General features: G+C 34.1%; 1 protein-coding gene across 1 annotated transcript; it reads left to right on the forward strand.

Annotated features, from left to right (window-relative positions):
- The first annotated feature begins 896 nt into the window (after positions 1-896).
- ALX1 (ALX homeobox 1) lies at positions 897-21,873 on the forward strand. Its single transcript, XM_054579835.1, has 4 exons — positions 897-1,213; positions 4,013-4,317; positions 7,262-7,390; positions 21,444-21,873. The coding sequence occupies exons 1-4, from the start codon at positions 988-990 to the stop codon at positions 21,762-21,764; spliced, it is 981 nt and encodes a 326-aa protein (XP_054435810.1). The 5' UTR covers positions 897-987; the 3' UTR covers positions 21,765-21,873.
- Positions 21,874-23,275: the final 1,402 nt, after the last annotated feature.

Raw genomic sequence — 23,275 nt, forward strand, 5'->3', positions numbered from 1 at the left:
TACTGAGGACCCCTTGGAGGCAGTTTTCTTATCGAGTTTTTTAAAAATAATCTGGATCTAATGATAAAATCGTGGACCAAGAGGAAGGCTGGAAAGGAAAGTGTAGGAATAGGATGGTATTGGTATAACGGTTTCCATGCCTTTTGCTCGCCTCCCCTCTCCCATCCAACGCCACCAAGTCCACCCACCGCCGCATTCCAGCAAGAAAGGAAAGGCCATCGTCTCCAAAGCGCCCAGAGCGCCGGGTCGCAGAGCTGCTCCGGGTTAGAAGCAGAAGCGGCCCCTCTACCACTGCCATACCAGTTAATAGCTGTCAATGTGTCTGGTTTATCGGGCTTCGGATTAATGCGGATCTTCCACATAAAGGATTTACGGTGAAATAAAAGCCCTTCAGAGCAATACTTCCTTTCAAGTTCTTAAGACGCCTCTAAATTTTTCTGGTAGTAAGTGGCCGGCGTGGGGGCGGGGTGGGGGCCGGGGGCGGGCTGGCCGGGAGGGCGCAGAGAGTGGGGAGTGGAGGGTTAACTGCTTTGCGATCTCACCAAGCTCTTCCGAAATGCCAGTCCACTGTCGCTGCGACAATGTTTCTGGGTGTCGGGACCTCGTCCTTCCTGGCATTTGTCTGAAATGGAGCTGTCTGTCTAACCTAGGCCTGGACGCGCCCTGCCCGGGGAAGTGGGGGAAGGTGGGGTGGGGTGGGGGCGGAGGGGGACCCGGGGTGGAGTTAGTAGCCTGCCTATTTTCATATTCATTAGAGCTGGGAGGTTGCCCGAGGAGCCCAGCTGAGTTTCAAGATATAAAAGCAACTTCGGGTGCCCCCTTTCCAGCCGGGACGTATTAAAGGGCTGGGAGCGGGGCAAGCTCCCCGCACCGCAGCCCTCGCTTCCCCTTCCCTCCTCTCGGCCCTCCCTCCTCCCGCCCACCCTTTCCCTCCCCCAGTGTCTCCAGCCTCCGCGCCCCAGGAGCTCCGCGACAGCTACCAGGAGTATGGAGTTTCTGAGCGAGAAGTTTGCCTTGAAGAGCCCACCGAGTAAAAACAGTGACTTTTACATGGGCGCAGGAGGCGCGTTGGAGCATGTTATGCAGACACTGGACAATGAGTCCTTTTACAGCAAAGCATCGGCAGGCAAATGCGTGCAGGCCTTCGGGCCCCTGCCCCGCGCGGAGCATCACGTGCGCCTGGAAAGGACCTCACCCTGTCAGGACAGCAGCGGTGAGTCGCCAGCCCCTGCTCGCGTCGCGGGAGCCGGTCTGCAAATCGGAAGTGCGGGGAGAGGCAGGCAGAGAGGAAGGCAGGTAGGAAGGCAGGGAGGGAAGAAAGAAAGGGCGAGCGAGAAGCCGGAGGGCGGAGGAAGGCAGAGGAACAGTGCCCGCTGGAGGAAGCAGTGCTGTGGCCAGCGGCGACTTCGCAGGGCCAAGGGAGGGCTCGGCCCCGCGTTGCCTCCCCGCGGTTCTCTTTCGGCCGCCCAGCCTTGTCCCCCACGGTCCCGGCGTCCCTCCATCCAGCATCCAGGCGTAAACTGATAGGGCGGTAAATAAAGCGTAATTGAGTCAAGACAGGGCGCTTCCTCTGCGAGCTCGCCGCGCTGCCCCCGGCAGCAGGAGCTGAAATCGATCACAGCTCGTTAGAAGACGTCACTGTCGTCACGAATAAGAAAGCTCTGAACGCCTGTAGATGAAAAACCTTTGTGATTTTCCGAGGCGTAGTGATAGGCTTCTTTGTGAAGGTGGAGGGCTGCGAGATTAGCTCGGGCGAATTTGTGATTTCTTTGGGTTTGCAATACAAGACATAAATTTGGAACACCAGTCACTTTAAATGGCTTCGGGCAAAGAACCCCGGCGTGTTCCCTCACCCCGGACTTCTGCGTTGTCTGTTTTTCTGGCTTCACATTAAAAGCCACCTCAGAAGCCGTTCGGAATGCTCCTGGGTGAAATCTCCAACTTTGAATGGCCAAGTATCTCAAAGTCAAAATGTTATCAAAACAAACCATCTTTTCTATCTTGTAACCCAATACAAACCTATTTTTTTTCAGATCGCGACAGCTAAAGCAAGTTTACAATTCCAAGAGGACTTTTCCTTATCATTGTATATATTCCACAGTTAAGCTGTAAGGAGCGGGTTACTTTAAAATAACAAACGAATTAAGTGTGAAATATTTACAACAAGCCTCCTGCCCCCTATTTTAACGGAGGTTGAAAATCTGACAAGGCACTGGCTCATAGCAGCTCATTTTCTAAATACTACTTTGTACATAGTAAGCTGGGGGAAAAAAACCTGATATATTTTATTTATTCAGAGTTAACAAGTTACCTTTGACTTGCAATATTAAACCAAAAATAAAGACGAAAACGACAGAGAAAGTCAGTTAAACCGGTTCAGTCATTTATTTGGAAAGACGCAAACACATACTTTTAATTTTTAATACACTAACTGTTTGGCTTTCTGGATGTATTTTTAGACTTCAGTGTCTTTAGATCTTTGGGATTCTTAGATGCATACGTAAAGTTATTTGAATGGACAGGATTTTTCTAAAAAAAAAAATTATTCTCTAATGTCCTGTGTTGACTGCTGGATAGACCTCAATCATAATATTTTAAACCGTCGGGAATTCAAAATAAGAAAAGAAATAGGTGGTTTTTGATACTTTATCAACTTTTAAATGAATATCACTCTACCAGGACTAGTTACAATATGAAAGAAGTAAGATGAATCTAGGCAGCAGTCCGCTAAATTTTGGAGTTCCTGTCTTCCGAGATGCCCGTAGTTTTGCGGACTGCTTCCCCTCCCCCCTCCCTAATTACCGAAGTTCCCCCATTTAACTCTGCCCACGGAGACAAAACCGTATTGTTAATCAGTGGTGACTCTTCTTTATATTTAGTTTTACTTCACAACTTGCACAAAAACTACTCAGCATTTCAGTTATATAGGTATGAAATTTCAATATTTGTATAATGATTAAAGCAGTTGTAAAAATATGTTTTGGCAGATTATTTAAAAACAGACAAAAATGAAAAAAGTATGACAGTTGATTGGAAAATATTGTTCTGGCTGGGTTGACTATCCTTATTTTTTAATGCCTCCCATTTTATTACGTGCATTAAGTGTGTGTGTGTGTGTGTGTGTGTGTGGCACCACATGATATATTTTTGTTTTATATCATACCTCAAGCATGCAATCAAATCTGGAGGAAATCACTGGAATTAAAACATCCCTAAACAGAATGCCAGATGATATTCATTGTAATCTGTTAATAGGTGTTTTAACTTCTGTGCTTTCCTAGAGAAGAATAAAGCTCTCTGTGGTAAAATATATTTTATAAATTAAGAATAAATATGACACATAGAAAGAGCTGCAAATAAATTTTTAAGCTGAAGAAGTCTGTCTTTTTTTGTATAGGAAACACTTTCAGAAACTGATATAAAATTCATTTTGAAATTTGGATATCTTTTTGAAAAAATTAAATGCAGTTGAAATGTCAAAAATATAGTAGAAACAATATTATGTCAGAAATTTATACATTTTGCATAGAGGAGGAAGATAACTTGGGGGAAGAGTTTGGATTTTGGTTTACAGATATTATTTAAAATTGAAATTCTTTCTTGGGTCGTGTAAGTAGGTTAATTTTGTCTGCACTGAATGAATAAATGTATTACTTATAATAAATTTGGTTCAGTTTTTAAAAAAATTATGCTCTCTTAGGTTTTTCTAATCTAGAGCATCTTTTAATTTGACTACCTTAATTTAATTATAAGTTAGGTGCATAAACATTGCTTTAGCCCTGTAGAACTGTGAATTTTGGCAAATTGCATGAGTTTCATCTAGGCATTTTTTAAAAGGCCTTAAACCTGCTCAAAGTGGATTAATAATTGTACATAATGTGATGATTTCATTAATACTGGCATAATAAATCATTAGCAGACTGCTTTCCTGATGCTCTAAATTACTTCAACTGAATTCCTTCATCAAAATGCTTCACAATGCTGAGAACTGTTGTTTTCTTCCTGGGCACAGTGAACTATGGGATCACTAAAGTAGAAGGACAGCCTCTTCACACAGAACTAAACAGAGCAATGGACAACTGCAACAGTCTCCGGATGTCTCCCGTGAAAGGGATGCAAGAGAAGGGAGAACTGGATGAACTTGGGGATAAATGTGACAGCAATGTATCCAGCAGTAAGAAGCGGAGACACCGAACCACCTTCACCAGCTTGCAGCTGGAGGAGCTGGAGAAGGTCTTTCAGAAAACCCATTATCCAGATGTGTACGTCAGAGAACAGCTTGCTCTGAGGACAGAGCTCACTGAGGCTAGGGTCCAGGTAGGAGCCGTAGGAGGGCCTTGGGTGGGGAGCTGGGTAGGCGGTGGGAGGACAGAATAATTCAGCAGTTGCATTTCGCTTTAAAGGAACTATTTGAAGATGTAGAACACTCTAATGTTTACATGTAGGTCTACTAAAATTTCTTTTTACTTGCAAAGAATTTAACAATCCACATAACAGGAAACAAAAGAATACTTCAGTTATTATATGGGCATTAAAAACCATGGATTATTTAAAAAGAACAGATATCTTAACATAGCTCTGATTTCAAAAATTAATTTTAAAGTGCAAAAACAGAATCATAGTTATCTATTTAATAAGCATGTATTTTGTTTTTCTATTTTATCAGCTATTGAGGATGTTTTAAAGGTTATATAGTAGGTATTGGTAAGCTTTTTTAAAAAAATAATAGCTTGTAAATCTATAATTTTATTGAAGTTAAAGTAGTACTAAAATAAAGAAAAAAAATGAAACAATCTCACAAATTCCCAATTGTTATGTGTATGAAATCCATTTTTACTGTATTTAATTAAAGAAAGGTCATAAAACTTGCTTACAGTTTTCTAACGTTAGTAGTTGCTGGTGGTGTTGTTCCATTTCAATACTTTAATTCTAGATAACTTACATGGTTTTTGCAAAGACAATAGAAATAATGACCTTAATAATAGTCACTCAACTTTGGATGATTTAATATACTAAATTTTTAATCATTTGAGAAGGAAAAATTATGGTGGGTAAAATTCCACCCCTTAGGCATATTTTATTTTTATTATTGTTGGTCTTCTTACACTACCTTCTATTAGGTTCCAAATACAGTAATTCAGGAGAATGGTTTTTTTCTTTGGCATGTCTTCATTACTCTAAATAAGAAAATATTGAATTTTGCAGTTCCCATGTACCACTAGAATAGAGAAATGAATGAGTGAAAAAAATTTGTTCTTAGTGGGGTAATAATAGTATTTCTTCTGAAGATTAAGCCATTGTAAGGCCTTCACATCATTAAACACAACATCTGGTGGTGCAGGAATAACAAGCAGCAGGTTTTCTCTTTAGTTGTGGAGGCAAATGGTTACTTTATCATAGTTCAGGAAGTAAATATATAGAAAGTTGATGCTAACAGAAAATTTTAGAATTGTCAAGTGTTACCACAAGTCCTGCATGTGTTCTTTTTTGTTTTGTGTTCATATATTTAAATTGGTTATGCTTGTAACCATACAGAAATATGTTTGCCTACAGATCCATCAGCTGTGCAAAATGCATGTTTTCCCCTTAACATTTCATCAAGTCCCGATTAATTTTTGTCTAAGAACATGCACAGAGAGCCAACCTGAACCTAATTTACTCAGGTTAATTTTCTTTCCTGCTTTTCACATTGGAGTGGTAATTGGCATCCATTTTAAGGAGATTGTCAAGATCTTTTTCTCAGTGAAAAAAAAAATCCTCACTACTAAATTTCTCCAGTATGCCTTTGGTGCCTATGTGAGGAGGCAGCAAGGAAATATGTTTTGTTTGGTTAGTTTGTTTCTGTTGTCTTGAGCCTGGGCATAACGCATAATATACATTTGCCAGCAGTGTTCTAAGTAACCATACTGAATAGGTAGCTCTCTTTCCCTTGTTTTAAGTGATGAGAACTCTTCAAAGTGCCATCTTAAATTTGCAATATATACTTACACACTAAACTGAGTATTAACATGTTTTCGTAAGTGTGGTTACAATTGAATTTGAAAAAGAGTAAACATATCGAGTACTTTTAATGGATGGCTTTTTACAATTTGCATTTTTATATTTGATTTCCAGCTTCTTTCCTAAGTATTATATATTCTGAACATAGTTCTGTAAATACTAAAGAGCTTCCTGGAAGCTGCTTGTGTAAGGACTGCTGAAAAATGTCAGTTTATACATATTGAAGATAATTTTCTATATCTTCTTTTAATGCATTAAAAGATTAAAATGAAGATTCTGGAGAGCTATATGTATGAATTAGTGAATATTTAACCCTTTGTGGAAGATAGTTGTTATGATAAATATTATTAGTATGAAATTAGACAAATAAGAATAAGAGCATGGTGACCCTGTATAGGCCCCATTAACTCACAGGCTTTATTCACACTTGGTTATATCTTGTCTATTGTTTTTTTATTATTTATATTACCTGTAAGTCTTTTAAATTGGAGAAATGATTTTTAAGATTGCTGAGTATTTTCTATAAGGGAAGATACATGATATAAGTGGTGTAATTTGTGTAATAAGCACATTTATATATTTAAAACTGTAAGTCAACTTCAGATGATTCCATTTTACCTTTTGTCTTTATCATGCCCAGTAGTATATGTAATCTTAATATTATCTGTTTCTAAATAATCATGATATTTCTGCTGATACTATATATTTTAGGCAAAATCTTTATGTTTAAATTTTTCTAAGGGTATCTAAGAATGGTTACAACCAAGAAGAGTGTTCACTTTGTGAAATGCTTAAATATCATTGTTTTGACAGACCCAGATACTCATTTGTTTATAAATTGGCTGGGTTAACATTATGTGCATAACCCCAAACTAGAAAGTCATCAGTAGCTTTCATACTTGCAGCTTTCTCTGAGAGGAGGAGTATCCATAATAATTTGGAGATGTACAGAGTCTTCAAGGTCATATAATCTAATTTCTTTTTATTTTTCATAAATGAAAAAACAGGATCAGATATATTAAATACATGCTTTTAAAGCATCTTATTTATCTGTATTAACTTATTTCATACTGTCTCATGAACATACCACTTACATCAAGGTAAAATAGAAAATAAAATTTGTGGATCCTTTTCTGATAAAGAAATTTCTTTTATTAGTAATTTTATTGACCTGGTTTACCTGTCTGATTTGAGTCTTTTAACATCCCATTTGTATTATCAAATATTCTTTGGCTAAAATTCTACTTCTTTAAAAAATTAGGTTTGGTTTCAAAATCGAAGGGCCAAGTGGAGGAAAAGAGAACGTTATGGCCAAATACAACAAGCCAAAAGCCATTTTGCTGCCACCTATGATATATCAGTTTTGCCAAGGACTGACAGCTATCCACAGGTATGGTAAAGTGCATGAAATACCAATCAAGGAAAATGGATGTGGTGTGTATACTCTTAACAGGGCTTGTATAGACTTTATTATATCTAATAGTTAGGAATGAAAATTTTAAGCTCCAGAAGACTTTTTTCATGTTTTTTAGATTTTTATTTCCCCAAAATATTTATTTTGTTTTTATTATCTTTCAGAGCCATTCTTTTAAACATATTTCAGGCTCTCTTCCTTGGTATACACTGCAACAACTAAAGTAGCACCATTCAATAGAATATGTTTGTCAATTACTCTGCATTTTAATTATTCAGAATTACCTCCCTTGTTAACTTTTAAAAATATATTAAAAATTGTTTGCCACTGCTCACTCTGTGGCTAATGTTTTATGACTCATCCATACATAACCTAGTGTCAAATGTAGGATATGAAACCTTTATTCCACGTAAAAATAATGTATCTTTCTATGTTGTCTTTTCAGCTTTGAAGTTTCTCACTGTTTTAAGGAAACATTTAGCCCTTTGTTTCTTAAAATGTATATAGAAGTAGTACTGGTTATAATTTTAAATATTTATAATGTTAAACGCATCTCTTTATAATGGGAACTCTCATTTCACAGAATAGAATTTTTTCTTCTAATTTTTCCTTTTAATTTAGAGATTTTTTTATTTTTCATACTTTCTAATGCATGTAAATAAAACATATTTTTGTCTATTTAAATGAGTATTACTTTTTCCTAATACTGAATTATCAATAACTGTATTTGGCACATGATTAGGGACACACAAGGAACAAGCCATGTGCTATTTCATTCTTCATTGTTTAATGCTATGCATTGTAAGAGACCACTGTGATAACCAATATGTAACATCTTTGTCGGTGGAATATCTTGACAGTCCAGTAGCCAAATTATCACAGCCCCGAACTTAAGGTATTCGTTTTCTTCAACTACAAATTCATACCCTGTTAGCGTGAATCCAGTCCTTTATTTTTGTCTATTTTTGGCTTCTGATACCTTTTTGACCCTTAAAAACCTATCTTGAGACCTTCACTCCTCCAGATAAATTCACCAGATTTATTCATGTAATATTATATGTGAACAAAAAAGCCTTAGAGATTACCTTGTTCTACTTCATTTTAGAAGTCAGGAAACCAGAGCCAGGTGAGCTAAGGAATTGTTCTGTGATCACACAAGTAGTTCCTTAAAGGTGAGTGTCTAAGGGCGGCTGTGGCTTAGCCTTGCACTGCAGTTTGCTAGAAGACAAAACGTTAGGGGTACCTTCTGAATAAATGCCACACCTGCCTTAAGTAGAATCTTGTGTCTCTTACTTTTAAAAGTTCATCTTAAAGTAGTTTCCTTATTTTTTCTCTTGTTTAAAAGCATGTATACACTCCTGGTTACTTATTATCATAGAGCTAATGAAATTTACTCACCAAATAGTTTTGTGCTTTGTAGGTAAGTTCCCAACCCCCCTTGCCCTCCCCTGCCCCGCCCCGCCCTGTTCCCCCGCCCCCAGTTCTAAACAGAGGGCTATCAGGCTGTTTCCCCCCTAGGCTATAAGCTCCAGGAGATCCGGCCTTGCAGTGTTTTCACGGAGAAGCTGGGGACACTGCATTAGCTGTTACTATTTTAGGCACTGTTCTAAGCAGGTTGTGAATATTAATGCATGTAATCCTCACAGCAGCCTTATGTAGTATGTGTTACTAATTATTCCCATGTTTCATATGAGGAAACTGAGGCACAGAGAGATGAGATATTTACTCACTTTCACTAGAGGTGAAGCCTGGATTTGACCAGAGGCATTTTAGCTACCAAGTGCAAGATTTTAACCCTTAATACAGGCTGCCCCAGCATTTATGTTTAAATAATTGAATGATTAACAAATTCATACCACAGGAGCACACAGCTTAAATTGCATTATTTGAGTCTGAAGTTTAGTTAAGGAGAGAATAAAATGTAGTCACAGCCAGTGAAATAAAAATAAAAGTAATGGACATAGCATGTACATTATATAATTTTGTACTAGTTGACTATGGTGACTTTAGAAATATTAAGTCATAAATTGTGAACTCTTTTCAAATTGACTTTAACTAGTCTGATAAGTTTATCCCACAACACTTGATTATATCTTTTTTTGTACCTTGTTATTTTAGTCTTCATTCCATTTCCTGTAAACCCCATTTCTGCCTATTTTTTACTCCTGTTTCTTGCTTTTGGTTGCATTATCTCTAACTCCTCTTTCTTCTTCAGCATAACATAAAACATTTATAACAGTGCAGGGCACCAATTAACCTCTTTATGATGGCTTAATTTAACTTAATATACCCTGACTAGGTGCCCTTTTCAGTAGGGTTATCTTGCCATTTTATTATTGTGTCGCATAGCTTTAGATATTAACAATTAGCTGGATGAGGCGAACTAGCAGCTCAAACAAGAAAGGAAAATTATACAAATTATACATTTGACAGTCTTTTTCACTCCAGCAAAGAACTAGTTTAAAATTTCCCCTCGCAAATCACAGGAATTTTGCACGAATTCTCCCCGTGGCTTCTCATTAATTCATGTACATTGGTTATATCACCTCATAATTTAAGTATGGCAGCGTGGTGATCATATGTTGAAGTTATTTTGACAGTGCAATTTCTGAACAAAAACAGAAATCAATACTATAAAATCCATAGTGCGTTTCTATATTGGTAGATCATTTAATGTTTGGCTGCCCAAAATTTTGAAATCAAATGTCTCTCACTCCCCACTGTAGGTATTGGAGACAGTTAGGGGAAGTTTTGTTTTAACTTAAAAATTAAAAATGTGTGGTTTATTTTTTAGTTTGTTTAAAAAATAGTTATGACAAGATCATGTCTCCATGCTTCAGCCTAAAGGAAATTTGTTTTTTTATCATGTGGTTTGAAAATAGAAATGTGTCATGGGAAAAATAGAAACCAAAATAGAATGATAAAAGCCAAAATTGCTAATTATAGAAAAAGGTATTAATTACAAAAGCAGTTGGGAACTAAAAAAATTTTGGAGGCAGGACAGAAATAAAGAATTAGCACTTGGGCAGGAAAGCAAAGGCATCTCAGAGATATATGAAAGACATAGGTGCTTTAGAAAATGATCCCCTCAAGCCTGCTCAGTTTGGATAATAATTTTACTTAGCATAAAGGTATATATATATATATAACATATAATGGGTTTACTTGTGGAGAGTAATTCATATTTTCTAAAATGTTCTGAATACTTTGTTTCCACTGGTCTTCATTGCACTACAGCAACAACAGCCATAACAGTAAAAGTAATAACTACCAGTTGAGGGCTTATTTTAAGCCAGGCTTTCTTCTTATAGCCATTAACTCATTGAATTCGAGCCCAGGATTTCTGAGTTCTGGAGTCCAGGGTATTTTCTGTAACATTATCTCTGTAGTGTACCATTGAACAATGAAATAGTTAACTCTTGACTCTAAAACATCAAATTACTTTGGAAAGCCAAAACACTTTTCTTTCTAAATTTATAAAGTAACAATGTAAAGCATTTAAAAAAGCTTTAGACCTTTTTCATATATTGTTTTTCTTCAGCTTACTCATATTTGATGGCAAAGAAATAATAAGAAAGTGAGTGGTGTCATGTCAGTAATAAAATACCTTAAGGTAGTACTGAAAAATAGTATTTTTTAAAAAACCCTTTATTTCAGTTCACAATATCACTTGCCATTCAACAACACTGCGATTTAGGTAAATTGAACTACGTGATCTTTTCCAACAGATCACTTTTTAAAAACCTGTCTAGTTCCTTGTGCTAAATCTGTTCCCTGTATCTTGGATTCCTTTCCCCTCAACTAACCCCCATTTCCTCCATGAAACCCCTTCTCAACCCTTCTGTAATCAGCACATCACTTTCCTCACTGACACTGTGATGGGTTGTATACAATGTCTGCCACCCAGTTTACTATATAAAGTATTTAAAAAGATGACTGAATTCTTACCTTTGTATCACAACAGTATTAATCAAATTATACAGGAGTGGACGAAAGCAGGTTCACAGATGTAATACAAATAAATAATACAATAATTTATAAATAATAACCCAAAATATATCCACAGCTATAAACCTACTTTTGCCAGCCCTTGTCTATACACTGGATAGATAGATGTTTCACTTCAGTATTTATCCAGGAGTACGTTATAAACTTAAAGTGAATCAATTTTGAATAAAACAGTTGATTTCTTGAATTTCTGCTGTTATCCAGCTCTGTGATCTTAAGCAATTAGCTTTTCCTTTTTGATCCTCAATTTCCTCTCTGCTAAAAGGGATAGACTAGAAAGATTTTGCAGAATCCCCTTTTCCTCCAAAGTTATTTGCATTTTATCCAGTAAATAGAGTGTGTGTAGTACTGTTTTGTGCATGGGGGTTACACAAATGATCCAGACAAAATCTCCTGCTTTGTGGACAGATTACAAACTAGGTGATATTTGTACCAAATTCTTTAAACACTTCTTGATGCAAACTAGACCCAGTAAACCAAAAGACCTTTGCCCTTGAGCTGAAAAGGGAAGAAAGCATCTATCAACATTAGATTCTAATTTGTTTCTAATTTATCCAAACTAAAGCATTTTTAAAATAACTATTCTGATGAATATATTGGTGAGTAATATGTTTTGTTAAGGTATAAAAATTTCTGGAAGATTATAATTGACCTTCATTCTTACAAGAAACTCTAATTTTATACCCTTAGATTTGCTTTGGATTAACTGTGCATTATCTTGTTCATTTACTAGCTGGGAAACTTTAGATAAGTCTCTTTACATCCTTAATCTTCAGATTCTTTATTTTGTAAAATTGTTAGTGCTAGGGGTTTTTGTGGTGGTGCTATAGATGATAATGAGCATCATTATCATCAAGTTTTTTTTCTCTTATTGAGAGTATTAGGTTGATTTACAGTCTACTGAGCTAAATCCTGAGAATTGATGAGAGCCAGGAGTTAATGTATAACTATGGGCCTCATAGAGAATAGTGGGTTCAAATCCTGCCTATACCACTTAATAGGTTTTAGACCTTTGGCAAATGAATTAACTTCTAGAAATGTTTCTCCTCATTCATAAAAATGGAATAAAAGTTCATATGATGTTTATGAGAATTAAACAAAATAATGCATGCAAATTGTTAAGGACATACCTAGTATGTAATGAGTGCTCAGTAAATAGTAACCATTCCATAGTAGCCATTAGTCATCTTTTTTTCCTACAACAGAAAAGTATCTAAGTGGTTTGATTATTCTCTTATGCTGTAGTAGTAAATTAATTCAATCTGTGAGTAAATTTACTATTTAGGGATCTAGGGAAAAACCAAATTCAGATAATACGCTCTCTTCTTTAAATTAAGATAACCAAGCATGGTAACTTTAGGAAAGTGTGAGTATGTTCTTTATCTACCAATATTATAGTCTCATGAAAAAAATATTTTCATCAAAAATTTCAAAAAAGGAATTGAAGTTTTTTCTCTCAAAAATTTTAATGAGTTTTTACTTAATACATAGTAAGAATCATAACTAAACTTATGCTTACCAAATATAAACAGACCTGCACAGTATCTTGCTTTCTGTTGTTTAATTGATTACATTATAAATATATGCTGCTTGGAGCTTGAACATACCAAGAGTTAGATTCTAGTTATAGACCATTTTTAATCATTGTGGTAACTTAAAACACAAATTAAGGCTGTTTAACATTTCTAGTTTAACGAATTCTAATTAAAACATTGTAAATATGCAACTTTAAAAGGATATAATAAAGCAATAGTATAGCAATTGTGAAGATATTGTTCACCCTATCCCTCTTTTATTACCAGTTTTTGTACTAATCTTAAAGTTTACATTTACTAAGCTAACTAAGAAATAAGGAGCCTGTCTCCTTGAACAACTGTGGTGTAGTAATTTGGCATCTGGAGTGGCTTTTATCTTTGGAGAAAGTCTTACAATTTTATCACTGTTATTTCTATGTTTTTCCAAGGGTTTAAAATAAAAATAAAACCCAAATCCTTGAAAAATGTTAATAATATAGCTATACTTGTATTGTGTAATGAGTATTCTCATATCAATGAAACCAATGAGATGGTCATGTAAATTATACAGTGAAACTACCCTTCTGATGAATGGAGGGACAAAAATACTAGCATCCTTAGGTCCACAGGTCACATTGATATGGTACAATTTACCACTGCTTGAAAGCTCAAATATTTATTTATATAAAATCATACTGGGAATATGATTTGTCTATTATTCAAATAAATATGGTTTCAATAATTGATAAAATCAATTAAATGTATTAAATACATACAAGTTTTATATAAATATGTGTAAATAATTTGTATATATGTATATATTTTTAAAAAAGTAAATTCTGTGTAGCATGAGGCAGATTTTTTCAATATCAATTAGCTGACGGTACAGCTGGACACAATTGGTGAATAATTTTTATTTTGTTGAAAATACACTTTAGAGAGATAAAGCATATCCTCTAAAAGAATCAAAGTGCATTCATGTTTTCGATTACAAAAATAGACTTATTTTTGGAAAAAAAGTAACATTCAAATTTACTGTGATGTAATAACTTTTCACAGTAATTATAACCTAGCTATTTTTTTTGCTTTTAGTAGGTGATCACTGTTAAAACATTATATTTAACTGAGTTTACCATAAATATTTTATATATTTAAAATTTTATTTTTTATTTTTTCAATCATAGCCTTACATTCAATATTATTTTGTATTAGTTTCAGGTGTACAGTATTTTATATTTTAAGAAGAAAGAGAAAATAAAAAAGAATAGATTACCAAAATAAATAATAAGAAAAAATGTAAAAATAAATAATTGAAGAGTGCCAATGTTTCTTATACATATGAAAACTACCTTACAGGAGAATAGAGAAGAACCAGGGGGAAATTAAGCCATCGAAGCCTGGGAAGTCTATGAGAACAGACCTGTGGGTTAAAACTTGCAGTTCACACTATTATTGTTAGTGAATAACAATAAGGTTAGTGAACCTTATGAAAAACTTTAATCCAGAATTTTATCTGTGCCATATTTACTAAACCTCATGTTTCTATGGATTTTCTTTTTTATTCTAAATCATGGAGCATCGAAACAGAAAAAAATGCACAAACTCATAGTAGATTTAAAATCACAAAAATAAAAGTCCAATTTATTGTTAAAATAAGTGCAAGATGACTATAATTTATAACTTTATTCAGAATTTTAGGAATAAATTCAAAGTTTATGTTTGATATCAAATGGTCATTTCTAAGATTATAAATATTCTGTGCAAATGAAAGTATTTGCTTATTTGATTTATATTTTATTAATTCACAAGGAAACTTTATATTTTAATCCTTGATTCTTGTTGTGAACTTAGTTTTAATAAGGGAATTATGTCATTAAAAATGAATCAGGCACTGATAAATCAGCAACAGCTATCATGTATGTATTAAAATACATGAAAAAGAATGTGGAAAATAATTTGAAAGTATATGAAGTTATACCTTATGTAATTTGCTGGATAGTAATAAATAAAATAGCAAATGCTAGTGCTATGATTTTATGCACTCTTTAAGTGAGTTGACCTAAAAAACCTCATTTTAAATAATATAAAGTACATCCTATAAATTTTAAAATTATGATTACTATAAAATTTACAAACACATCCAACATTAAAATAAAAGAAACAAATGTCCTTAATGTTTCTTATACCTTTGACTTGGAGCATATTTCAAATATTACTTGCATAATAAAATATTTAAACAAATTTATATGATGTCATTCTAAAAATTTCTGGACATTAACATTTCTTATGAAACTTAGTGCCTTTAATTTTGCAATAAGAGATATATGCATTCTTCTCAGATTATTGGTCTCATGTAACTGTTACATATAACAGTGGTTTTTTTAAAATGGAAAAAGCATTCTTCCTTGTTCCAAATCTCTGTATATATTTATAAGATGGAATTTTATCTTAAAAATCAAAGTAGTAATCAATATTTAATATGTGACCCTTTTCAGATAAACTAATTTCTAATCACTTCAGCTTAATAATACTATATGTTAAATGATTTCAACAATGTTTATCTATTATCTTAACTTTCCTTTGGTAAATGACATCTAATAAGTAGTCACTGATGAAAATACACCCTCATTTTTATCTCAGGTAGTACCTAGCCATGCTCCACTGATCTTTTCACTGTGCATTATTTTAGTTGGGATTTTTTCCCACGTGGACAAAGCCTCAGTGTGTGTTGTTCACTGGGAGCAAACTCTCTTTTCAATAAACCACTTAATTCTTTCTCCCTGTCAGCAGCCTACTGATGTAGTGACTAGAAAAGTTAATGGGACCTAAAGAGTCAGCAGCTAAAAATATCTACAAGTTACTAAGCATGTGATTCTTATTACTGTTTTACCACCCTACAGTTTAAAGGAAGGGATAGGCCAGTAAAGAATGTAATGGTCTCCTAGAAAATTGAACTGCTTTTGTAGAAAGTGATGTCCACATTTTTTAAAGAGACTATATAAAAAATCTAGTAAATTACATAATGATATTGTGGTAATAAATCTATATAGTAAGTATTGAATAATATGCATCATAGTCAATAAATGTAATCATTATGTAAAGATGAAAAACCAAAATCAACTTTGGGATTCAAATGCAAATAAGCTATTGCTATAATATGATCACAAACACCTCTTTGTGAATCCTTCACTTCTGTCTTTTTAAATCAACCTTTAACAAAGAAGCATGTGGACATGTGGTATGAGAGCAGAGTGTGTATATTAGCATGATGTGTATATATAGTGAGTGTGTGTATATATTATATGAATATTGGTGGCAGGTAGGAGCAGTCTATGTATAGAGAAGGGGTAGGGTTAAATAAAATTATTTGACTAGACAAATATTATTTAGTTGGCTTTAGAGGTGCTTTAAAACTAAGGAATTATTGCTACTCATATGTTTTCATGTTTAAAAGTATCTCTATTAAACCCAGATTAAATTCCATAGGCCAGTGTCTTCTATATAGCACTAATATTAATATATAGAATATGTAATACTGTCAGGAAACTAGTTTTTTTTTATATACATCATACTACTTTAAAACTAAGGTAGAGACTGGCAAACTTATGTTTCTGTTAAGATATTTTTTAAAAGTCTCAAAAACTACTCTCTTTAATAAAGTCAGCAAATATATTTGAAATGTACACTACATTTAGCATACTAAAATTTTCTCTGTATTTTTGGTTATGCAAATAACATATCTAATTAAGTTTCTAGGTAAAGCTAATTTCCATATCCATGATTTACCATATTAGTGCAACTGATGACAAATATATATTCACAGTGAAGAACTCTCAATGTTTGTGTATTATATATACATACACATATAATATACATATACATGAGCCGTCTTATCTATAGCTTTTAATTCCTTAGAAGGAAAATGAACATTAAATGAATTTGATTTTAGTTTGAAAAGAATCAGACAAAAACAAGCTTTCCTCCAAAATTCAAAGTCATGGAATAATTGTGTTAACTTCTTATTTGATTAGGAAAACATTAAGGGGCAAGTAAACGTTCAAAGTGAAGTGTAGTAGTCATCAGAACTTCTATTCATGCTAATTGGAGGCTAAGTTCCCTGAACGGTGCTTTGAACATACCCCTAGAACTTTTAAAAATGTTGCAAAACACATTAAAACATGGAATGTTTTTAGATTCTCCACTCCTTTTAAACACAAAGGAGAAAAAGTGCAAAGGCAGGCAGTCTCTATTTTTTTTCAGTACACATGAAAGATTTTTAATAACATTGTTCTCAGTTGTAAAGTCTTTGACCATTATACAGTTAGGAAGCACCAGAAACACCCCAAAATTTATTTGGTGCTGGGAACTGCCATTGTAGGTGTCAGTGAAATGGTCCAAAATAGTAGCAGTCCTATATAGAAAAAATATGCATTCTTCTATTCCAAAATTTAACAGAAAATATAATATTTCTTGTAATGAGTCAGAGAGTGAGATTTTTGTATGGCTTTTTAGACCATATGACGTGTAGATCCAGCTTATAGTTTTAGAAGGATCACTTATGTAAGAATTCAATTGGTGGAGGCATGGAGGAAATGTAGATGTGCCTACCTTGACAACAAATTTAGTAAACCACAAGATCAATCAACTTTTGTTGTTAAATATTGCCTTTAAATATTAACAGAAGTAGACAATCTGGAACAATAATGATACCTGCGAGGTTTCCCCTGCAGTGTTCAGATGACAGCTAGAATACGATGTTCTGCTGGCAGTGCCGGATGTTGATGAGGGTGAATGGAAGGGTGTTGACAACCTCCAGCATATAGGAGGAATGCAACTGGAATGAGCAGTCTGGAAGCCACGCATATGAGGAACCCTTAAAGAAGAGAGACTTGCAATTGTGTAATAACTGCCTATGCTATTTGAAGATTTCCACATTTGAGAAAGATGCTACTTTTTCTGTGTTGTTTTAAGAAAAATAAATAGGATAGATAGAGGAAGATAACAGTTCGCTTTTTACACAGCTCTCCAAAAAAGAATGGGATTTTTAAAAGACAAGTGAGCTTCTTGTCAGAGTAAGTGAACATAACTGAAAGAGTAGGAGAGGTTTTTGCTTGTGGAAGGAAGCTGGACTTCAACTGTGTTTCCTAATTCCTGGTGCTTTTCAGAATTTTATATGTGTATTATTATCATGGCTATTGTTTTAATATAGAACCCTTGAGCCACACTCTATGCTTAATGAATCAGAATCTCCAAGAATATACATCTATGATGGAGAATAAATATTTAATATAGAGAAAAAAACTACCCGGGGGAACACAGTCAGCAATGTCCAGGCATGTAGTTTTCATGATTTCTGTTAAGGTAATAAATATGATATGGTGATTTTAGAGTTCAAATTATAAAACAAAATTCAGATAAATTAGCATACATTGTTCATACAATATTTATTACATCTGTAAGATGGGTCAATCCAAATTTAATATTCTTAGAGATTTTTCAATCACTTAATAAACTTCTATTCTTATTATGTGTTGTGTTAGGCCTGAAGATGAAGAAATAGTTTGAGTAATCATTGCGTATTTTGTTTTCAGAGAGTGGAGCCTAAGAACCCCCACAGTGTTAGGATTATTAATAAGTAAATAAGCAATTTTAACTCATAAGAGCAATTGTTATATCATTGTAGTATTTCATAAGATTTCCTGGGTTCAGATTTGATCACCATTGCAGTTCTGCAATCTCAGGTAAGATTCCAAAGTCCTCTGTGCTATAGTTGTACCTTCTACAAAATGGGGATAGTAAAAGTTCAGATCTTTTAGTGTGTTAAAATGGTTAAAAGTCTTCATAAACCATTTATATAATGCCTGACACATGGTAATTAATTGATAATTATCAGCTATTATGAGCCTCATTTTGATTGTCATCTGGATGCTTCAACATGCAGAGGAAATGAGTGCTTTAGGAGAAGGAAAACCTCAATTCACTGGGGATATTATCTTTGTGATTTACATTACAACTTTTGATCTAAAAACCAAGTAGATCCCTAAAACCAAATGAAGACATACTAGAAATTTAAAAATGAAAGCAACACGTGGGGTATGTGAAGGGAGATCGAGATCTTGGAAACAGAACATATCAGTAAAAATTAGTGACACTGTTGCTACCCATGGGAATGTCTGGGTATCTCCCCAAGGCTAACTAAGATATTACTGCAGTAACTTACTTTACCGATCTGTCCTGTTCAGGGAACATTTCCATATGTTAGAAATCCTTTCACCAAAAGTAACATATTAAACTTGCCTAATCCATGCTCATATAAGAAGTTTTGATCAAAATAAAAACATTTTCCCATGTCTTGGAAACTGGAGAATTTCTTTACAACTTATAAGTAGGTTAATGTTAATTCTTCTAGGGAGAAAATACTTTTTTAAATTTGTATTTATTACCTTCCTTATTTTCCCTTTTTACCTAGTTGGTAAATATATTTCTAGGCATTTAGAATATGAGTAGATGACTTTAATAATAAATTCTAAATACTATGTATAAATTGAGAAGTCCTTTAACAAACATAAAATGTAAATAATTTTTCTCAATCACTAGTTTGCTTTTCACTTTTTTTTTTAAATAAGCGAGTAAGTTCACTTTCATTTCCTGAAAGCCCTTTTGTCAAACATGTGACTGTTGGTTTTCAGTGTAGCACAATGTTTAATTGAATGTCAGAGGAAAATCACCCAAATCAAGTTAGAAGAGGTAGTTTGACAGAGTAATGGCATCAACAGCCCATCCTGTTGGTTTGAGATGCACAACTCAGCAGTCATTGCCACCCATCATTATTTGGCTGAAGTGGGATGCATAGAGTAGAGCAAGCCAAAATTAAAACAACATAGGCCATGACAACTTAAGGATTAATACATACACATACCATTATATATTCCTAGATATCTCGCATGGATTTAACATATTTAAAGCAGCTTATATAAGGTTCATATATATGAGCTATTATTAAAGTAATGCTCAAATGAACATCTTGCCAATTGCTGAAGCTCCACCTAAGAGATGAAATTAGATGTTCAGGTTTCCTATTCGTTTTGCCACTGGTTATGTGGTTCTTCCTTGAGCGATAGAGTAGCACCTCTACCAGTGTGATCCAGAAGAGTCGCTAACATATTTTCTACTTTTAAGTAGAAAGAAGTTGTTTTTAAAAGTACAGTTTAAGCGTGGGTGTTGTAAAGCACATCAAAAGCCATATGTAGTAGACTGGAATCTTTGTGTTAAAATAAATATTGGGAAACATCATTTGTGTAAGTGTTGAAATAATTGATGATTCTATTGTAATTATCATGATTTTTTAAAAAAAGCCACATGCAATAAATATGTATATTGCAGCTGTGTTCCATTTCAAATCTATTGTAATAATATTGCAAAAGACATATATTCTTAAAAAAATTTCATCTTCTAGGGCTGCATTTCTCTGCCATGCTATACCAATGCAACATTTTCCTTTTTCTTTTTTCAGTTCCTGCTATTTGTCATGATTTTCTCTGTGCTTCCCAGTAATGCATGTGATTGTTGTTTCTATCCTTGTTTAAATATCTGGTCTAAGATAATTTCTATTTAAAATTCATATTATCCAAATTCTACTTAGTTTTTTTTACATACTAGTAGCTTTAGAGAAGTTTGTGGTTTTGTTTTGTTTTTTTGTAATATTGCACTAATTGTTTTCTGTAGAAATTTAAAGATATGACATGTGAATTTTTTGGGCACAAATGATAACCTGGTTTTCAATCTTATACGTGATGTTTGTTATATAGTACTTATATTATACCCATATGTTTTTGCTAATATTTGAATATTTGTTTCAGTTGCTCCCATTATTTTGTAATGGTCATATTTTAAAATTCTAAATTTGTTTTACATGTCATGCTTTTGTTGAACCTCACTATACCATATGTGTCATAGAATAAATGTTTAATACATATATATATTTCTCATAATCACAGAGCTATGTATTCAAGACAGTAGGAAATAAAAAGAAACAAAAAGCTACACTTTCCAAAGTGAGTTTGATCAAAAATATCTACAGAGCAAACAGCTTAATGTCAGCAATGGTTTCCAACAAAAACTACCACACTGAGTCCAACCATAGAACTTAGAAAAATGAAATTGTATCATTTGTTTAGAAATATGAAAACTATATTTAAACTTAAAGCCATCTTTAAAACCGCTTTTCTAAGCACATGAATTGGTCATGGATCATGACTAAATCCTCCAGATTTCATTTAAAAAAATTATGACTATAAAAAAGGATTGACATGTTTTGAGAGTATCTTATGTGGTTAAGTATGTGGGTTTTTCAAATAATTATTTTTCAGTAATTGCTTTACATACTCAGAATGTAATTATAGACCACCCAACAAGAGCAAACAATGAATAGCTGAAAAATATAGTAAATACAGTGTAACAAAAGTGAGAATGCGTAAATGTAACATTTGTTGTTTTATATATTCCAGATTCAGAACAATTTGTGGGCAGGAAATGCAAGCGGTGGCTCTGTGGTCACTTCATGCATGGTACCACGTGACACTTCCTCCTGTATGACACCTTATTCTCACTCGCCTCGGACTGATTCCAGTTACACGGGGTTTTCAAACCACCAGAACCAGTTCAGCCATGTGCCCCTCAACAATTTTTTCACTGACTCTCTTCTTACCGGGGCTACCAATGGACATGCATTTGAAACAAAGCCAGAGTTTGAAAGGAGGTCTTCCAGTATCGCAGTCCTACGAATGAAAGCCAAGGAGCACACTGCCAATATTTCATGGGCCATGTAACATACAGTACTCTTATTTTTCTTTAAATGGAAAAGTAAAACATTCTTATTTCTCATATTTAAAGGATACCACAATAAGCTGCTGTGTGTGGAATTGCTAACATAACGGTCAGGATATACAGTGAGACCAGCTTAAATGAATAGTTGTTATTATTTAACATTAAAATCTAAGAATGAACCTCTGAAGACTAAATAGGTTTACCATGCACCAGTCTCCACAAACTCTGTTTTAGTAGTATTTTTTTCTATTGTACGAGTCGATGAAATATGATCATGCAACTTCTTAAAAGAATAAATGTATTAAACAAATTCCTCTGTTATAGATTGATTTATGTTAGTTCTGTGTAACAAGAAATCCCTTGTAAAATAATACCTGATAAAGGAAGAAATGCACTGGGGAAAATGTCAAGATACCAAAGCTGTCAGGTAAATATTGAAGCAGAGTGTTTCAGGGAGTTAAATGCCATTTCTCCCTCTCTAGCTTGATGACACAGTGGGCATATCCCCTGTTGCTGAGAACTTATCTTCAGGTCTCAAAGATTTTTTTTACTCCTAGATATTTTAGTGAATTTTCATTCCATGCAAAAAGAACTCGCCTAGAATAAGCAGCATTTGCATGAAATATTTGGACATAGTTTCCTGAAACCATGTGGAGAAAGGTGACAACTGAAATATTCTGTTGTGATTTAAATTATAGTCATGAGAACAGTTTTAATAAATGCCATCTTTTTAGTGAAAAAGCCAGCATGGACTCAGTGACTTAGTTATCACACACAAGAGAAAAGAAAGTTACAATACCTGCTGTTGCTTTTAAATTAAAATTGTGTTGAAAACTGTACACACAAACATCTAATAAATGCACTAAAAGAAATGTATTCTGTTAAAGGAGCAATGAATTGGAATTTATATTTACTTCATGTGCATCTGCAAGTGCACGTTTGTGTGTGCGTGTGTGTATTTTTTGACATGTAATCTGTAAGCATTTTTTGCTACTGTGGTTTTGCATAGGGAATTAAAATGTCAGAAGGATCTCTAAAATTTCTGGTGGAAGAGAAGAGAAGAAAAATACATTGCATCTGGAAAATTGCTAACCCCGCTGATTTACTTCTCCTCCCTTTCCCCTGTCACATTCCAAGCTTTTTCAGATGAGTGAAATGTCAGCCTCCTTCAAAGACTCTCAAGTTCATAAAGGCAAAGTAAATTAATTGAAATGAAGATGACTTTCATGGCTTGAATCAGAGCAAGATCTGCTCTTTGTACTCTCAGTATCTTCCTTGTGGTTCCTATGGTCTTTAGGGATATTCTTGGAAGTTCTAAAGGCTAAAGGACAAGAGCACATGAATTTAAAAATTCAATTTAAGAAAAAGTACTTAAATCCAGCAAGTATCTCTTCCTAGTAGGAAAATATTTACTGCAGTTAGACATTTTTTGTAATAAAATTTTAAATCAAGCAGATGATGGAGATGAGTGATGTCCTAAACAAACATTCCTTGACTTCATAATAACTCTTTT

Source organism: Pteronotus mesoamericanus, unplaced genomic scaffold, assembly GCF_021234165.1.
Source record: "Pteronotus mesoamericanus isolate MK-2021 breed Mesoamerican mustached bat unplaced genomic scaffold, CSHL_Meso_final contig_56, whole genome shotgun sequence".
Classification (NCBI taxonomy): Eukaryota; Metazoa; Chordata; class Mammalia; order Chiroptera; family Mormoopidae; genus Pteronotus; species Pteronotus mesoamericanus.

Bases quoted from the DNA above. Each gene is read 5' to 3' on its own strand.
- ALX1 (XM_054579835.1), top strand. From the start codon at position 988: ATGGAGTTTCTGAGCGAGAAGTTTGCCTTGAAGAGCCCACCGAGTAAA. The intron at 4,318-7,261 runs GTAGGAGCCGTA...TTAAAAAATTAG, and splicing joins TCACTGAGGCTAGGGTCCAG to GTTTGGTTTCAAAATCGAAG. The intron at 7,391-21,443 runs GTATGGTAAAGT...TATATATTCCAG, and splicing joins GGACTGACAGCTATCCACAG to ATTCAGAACAATTTGTGGGC.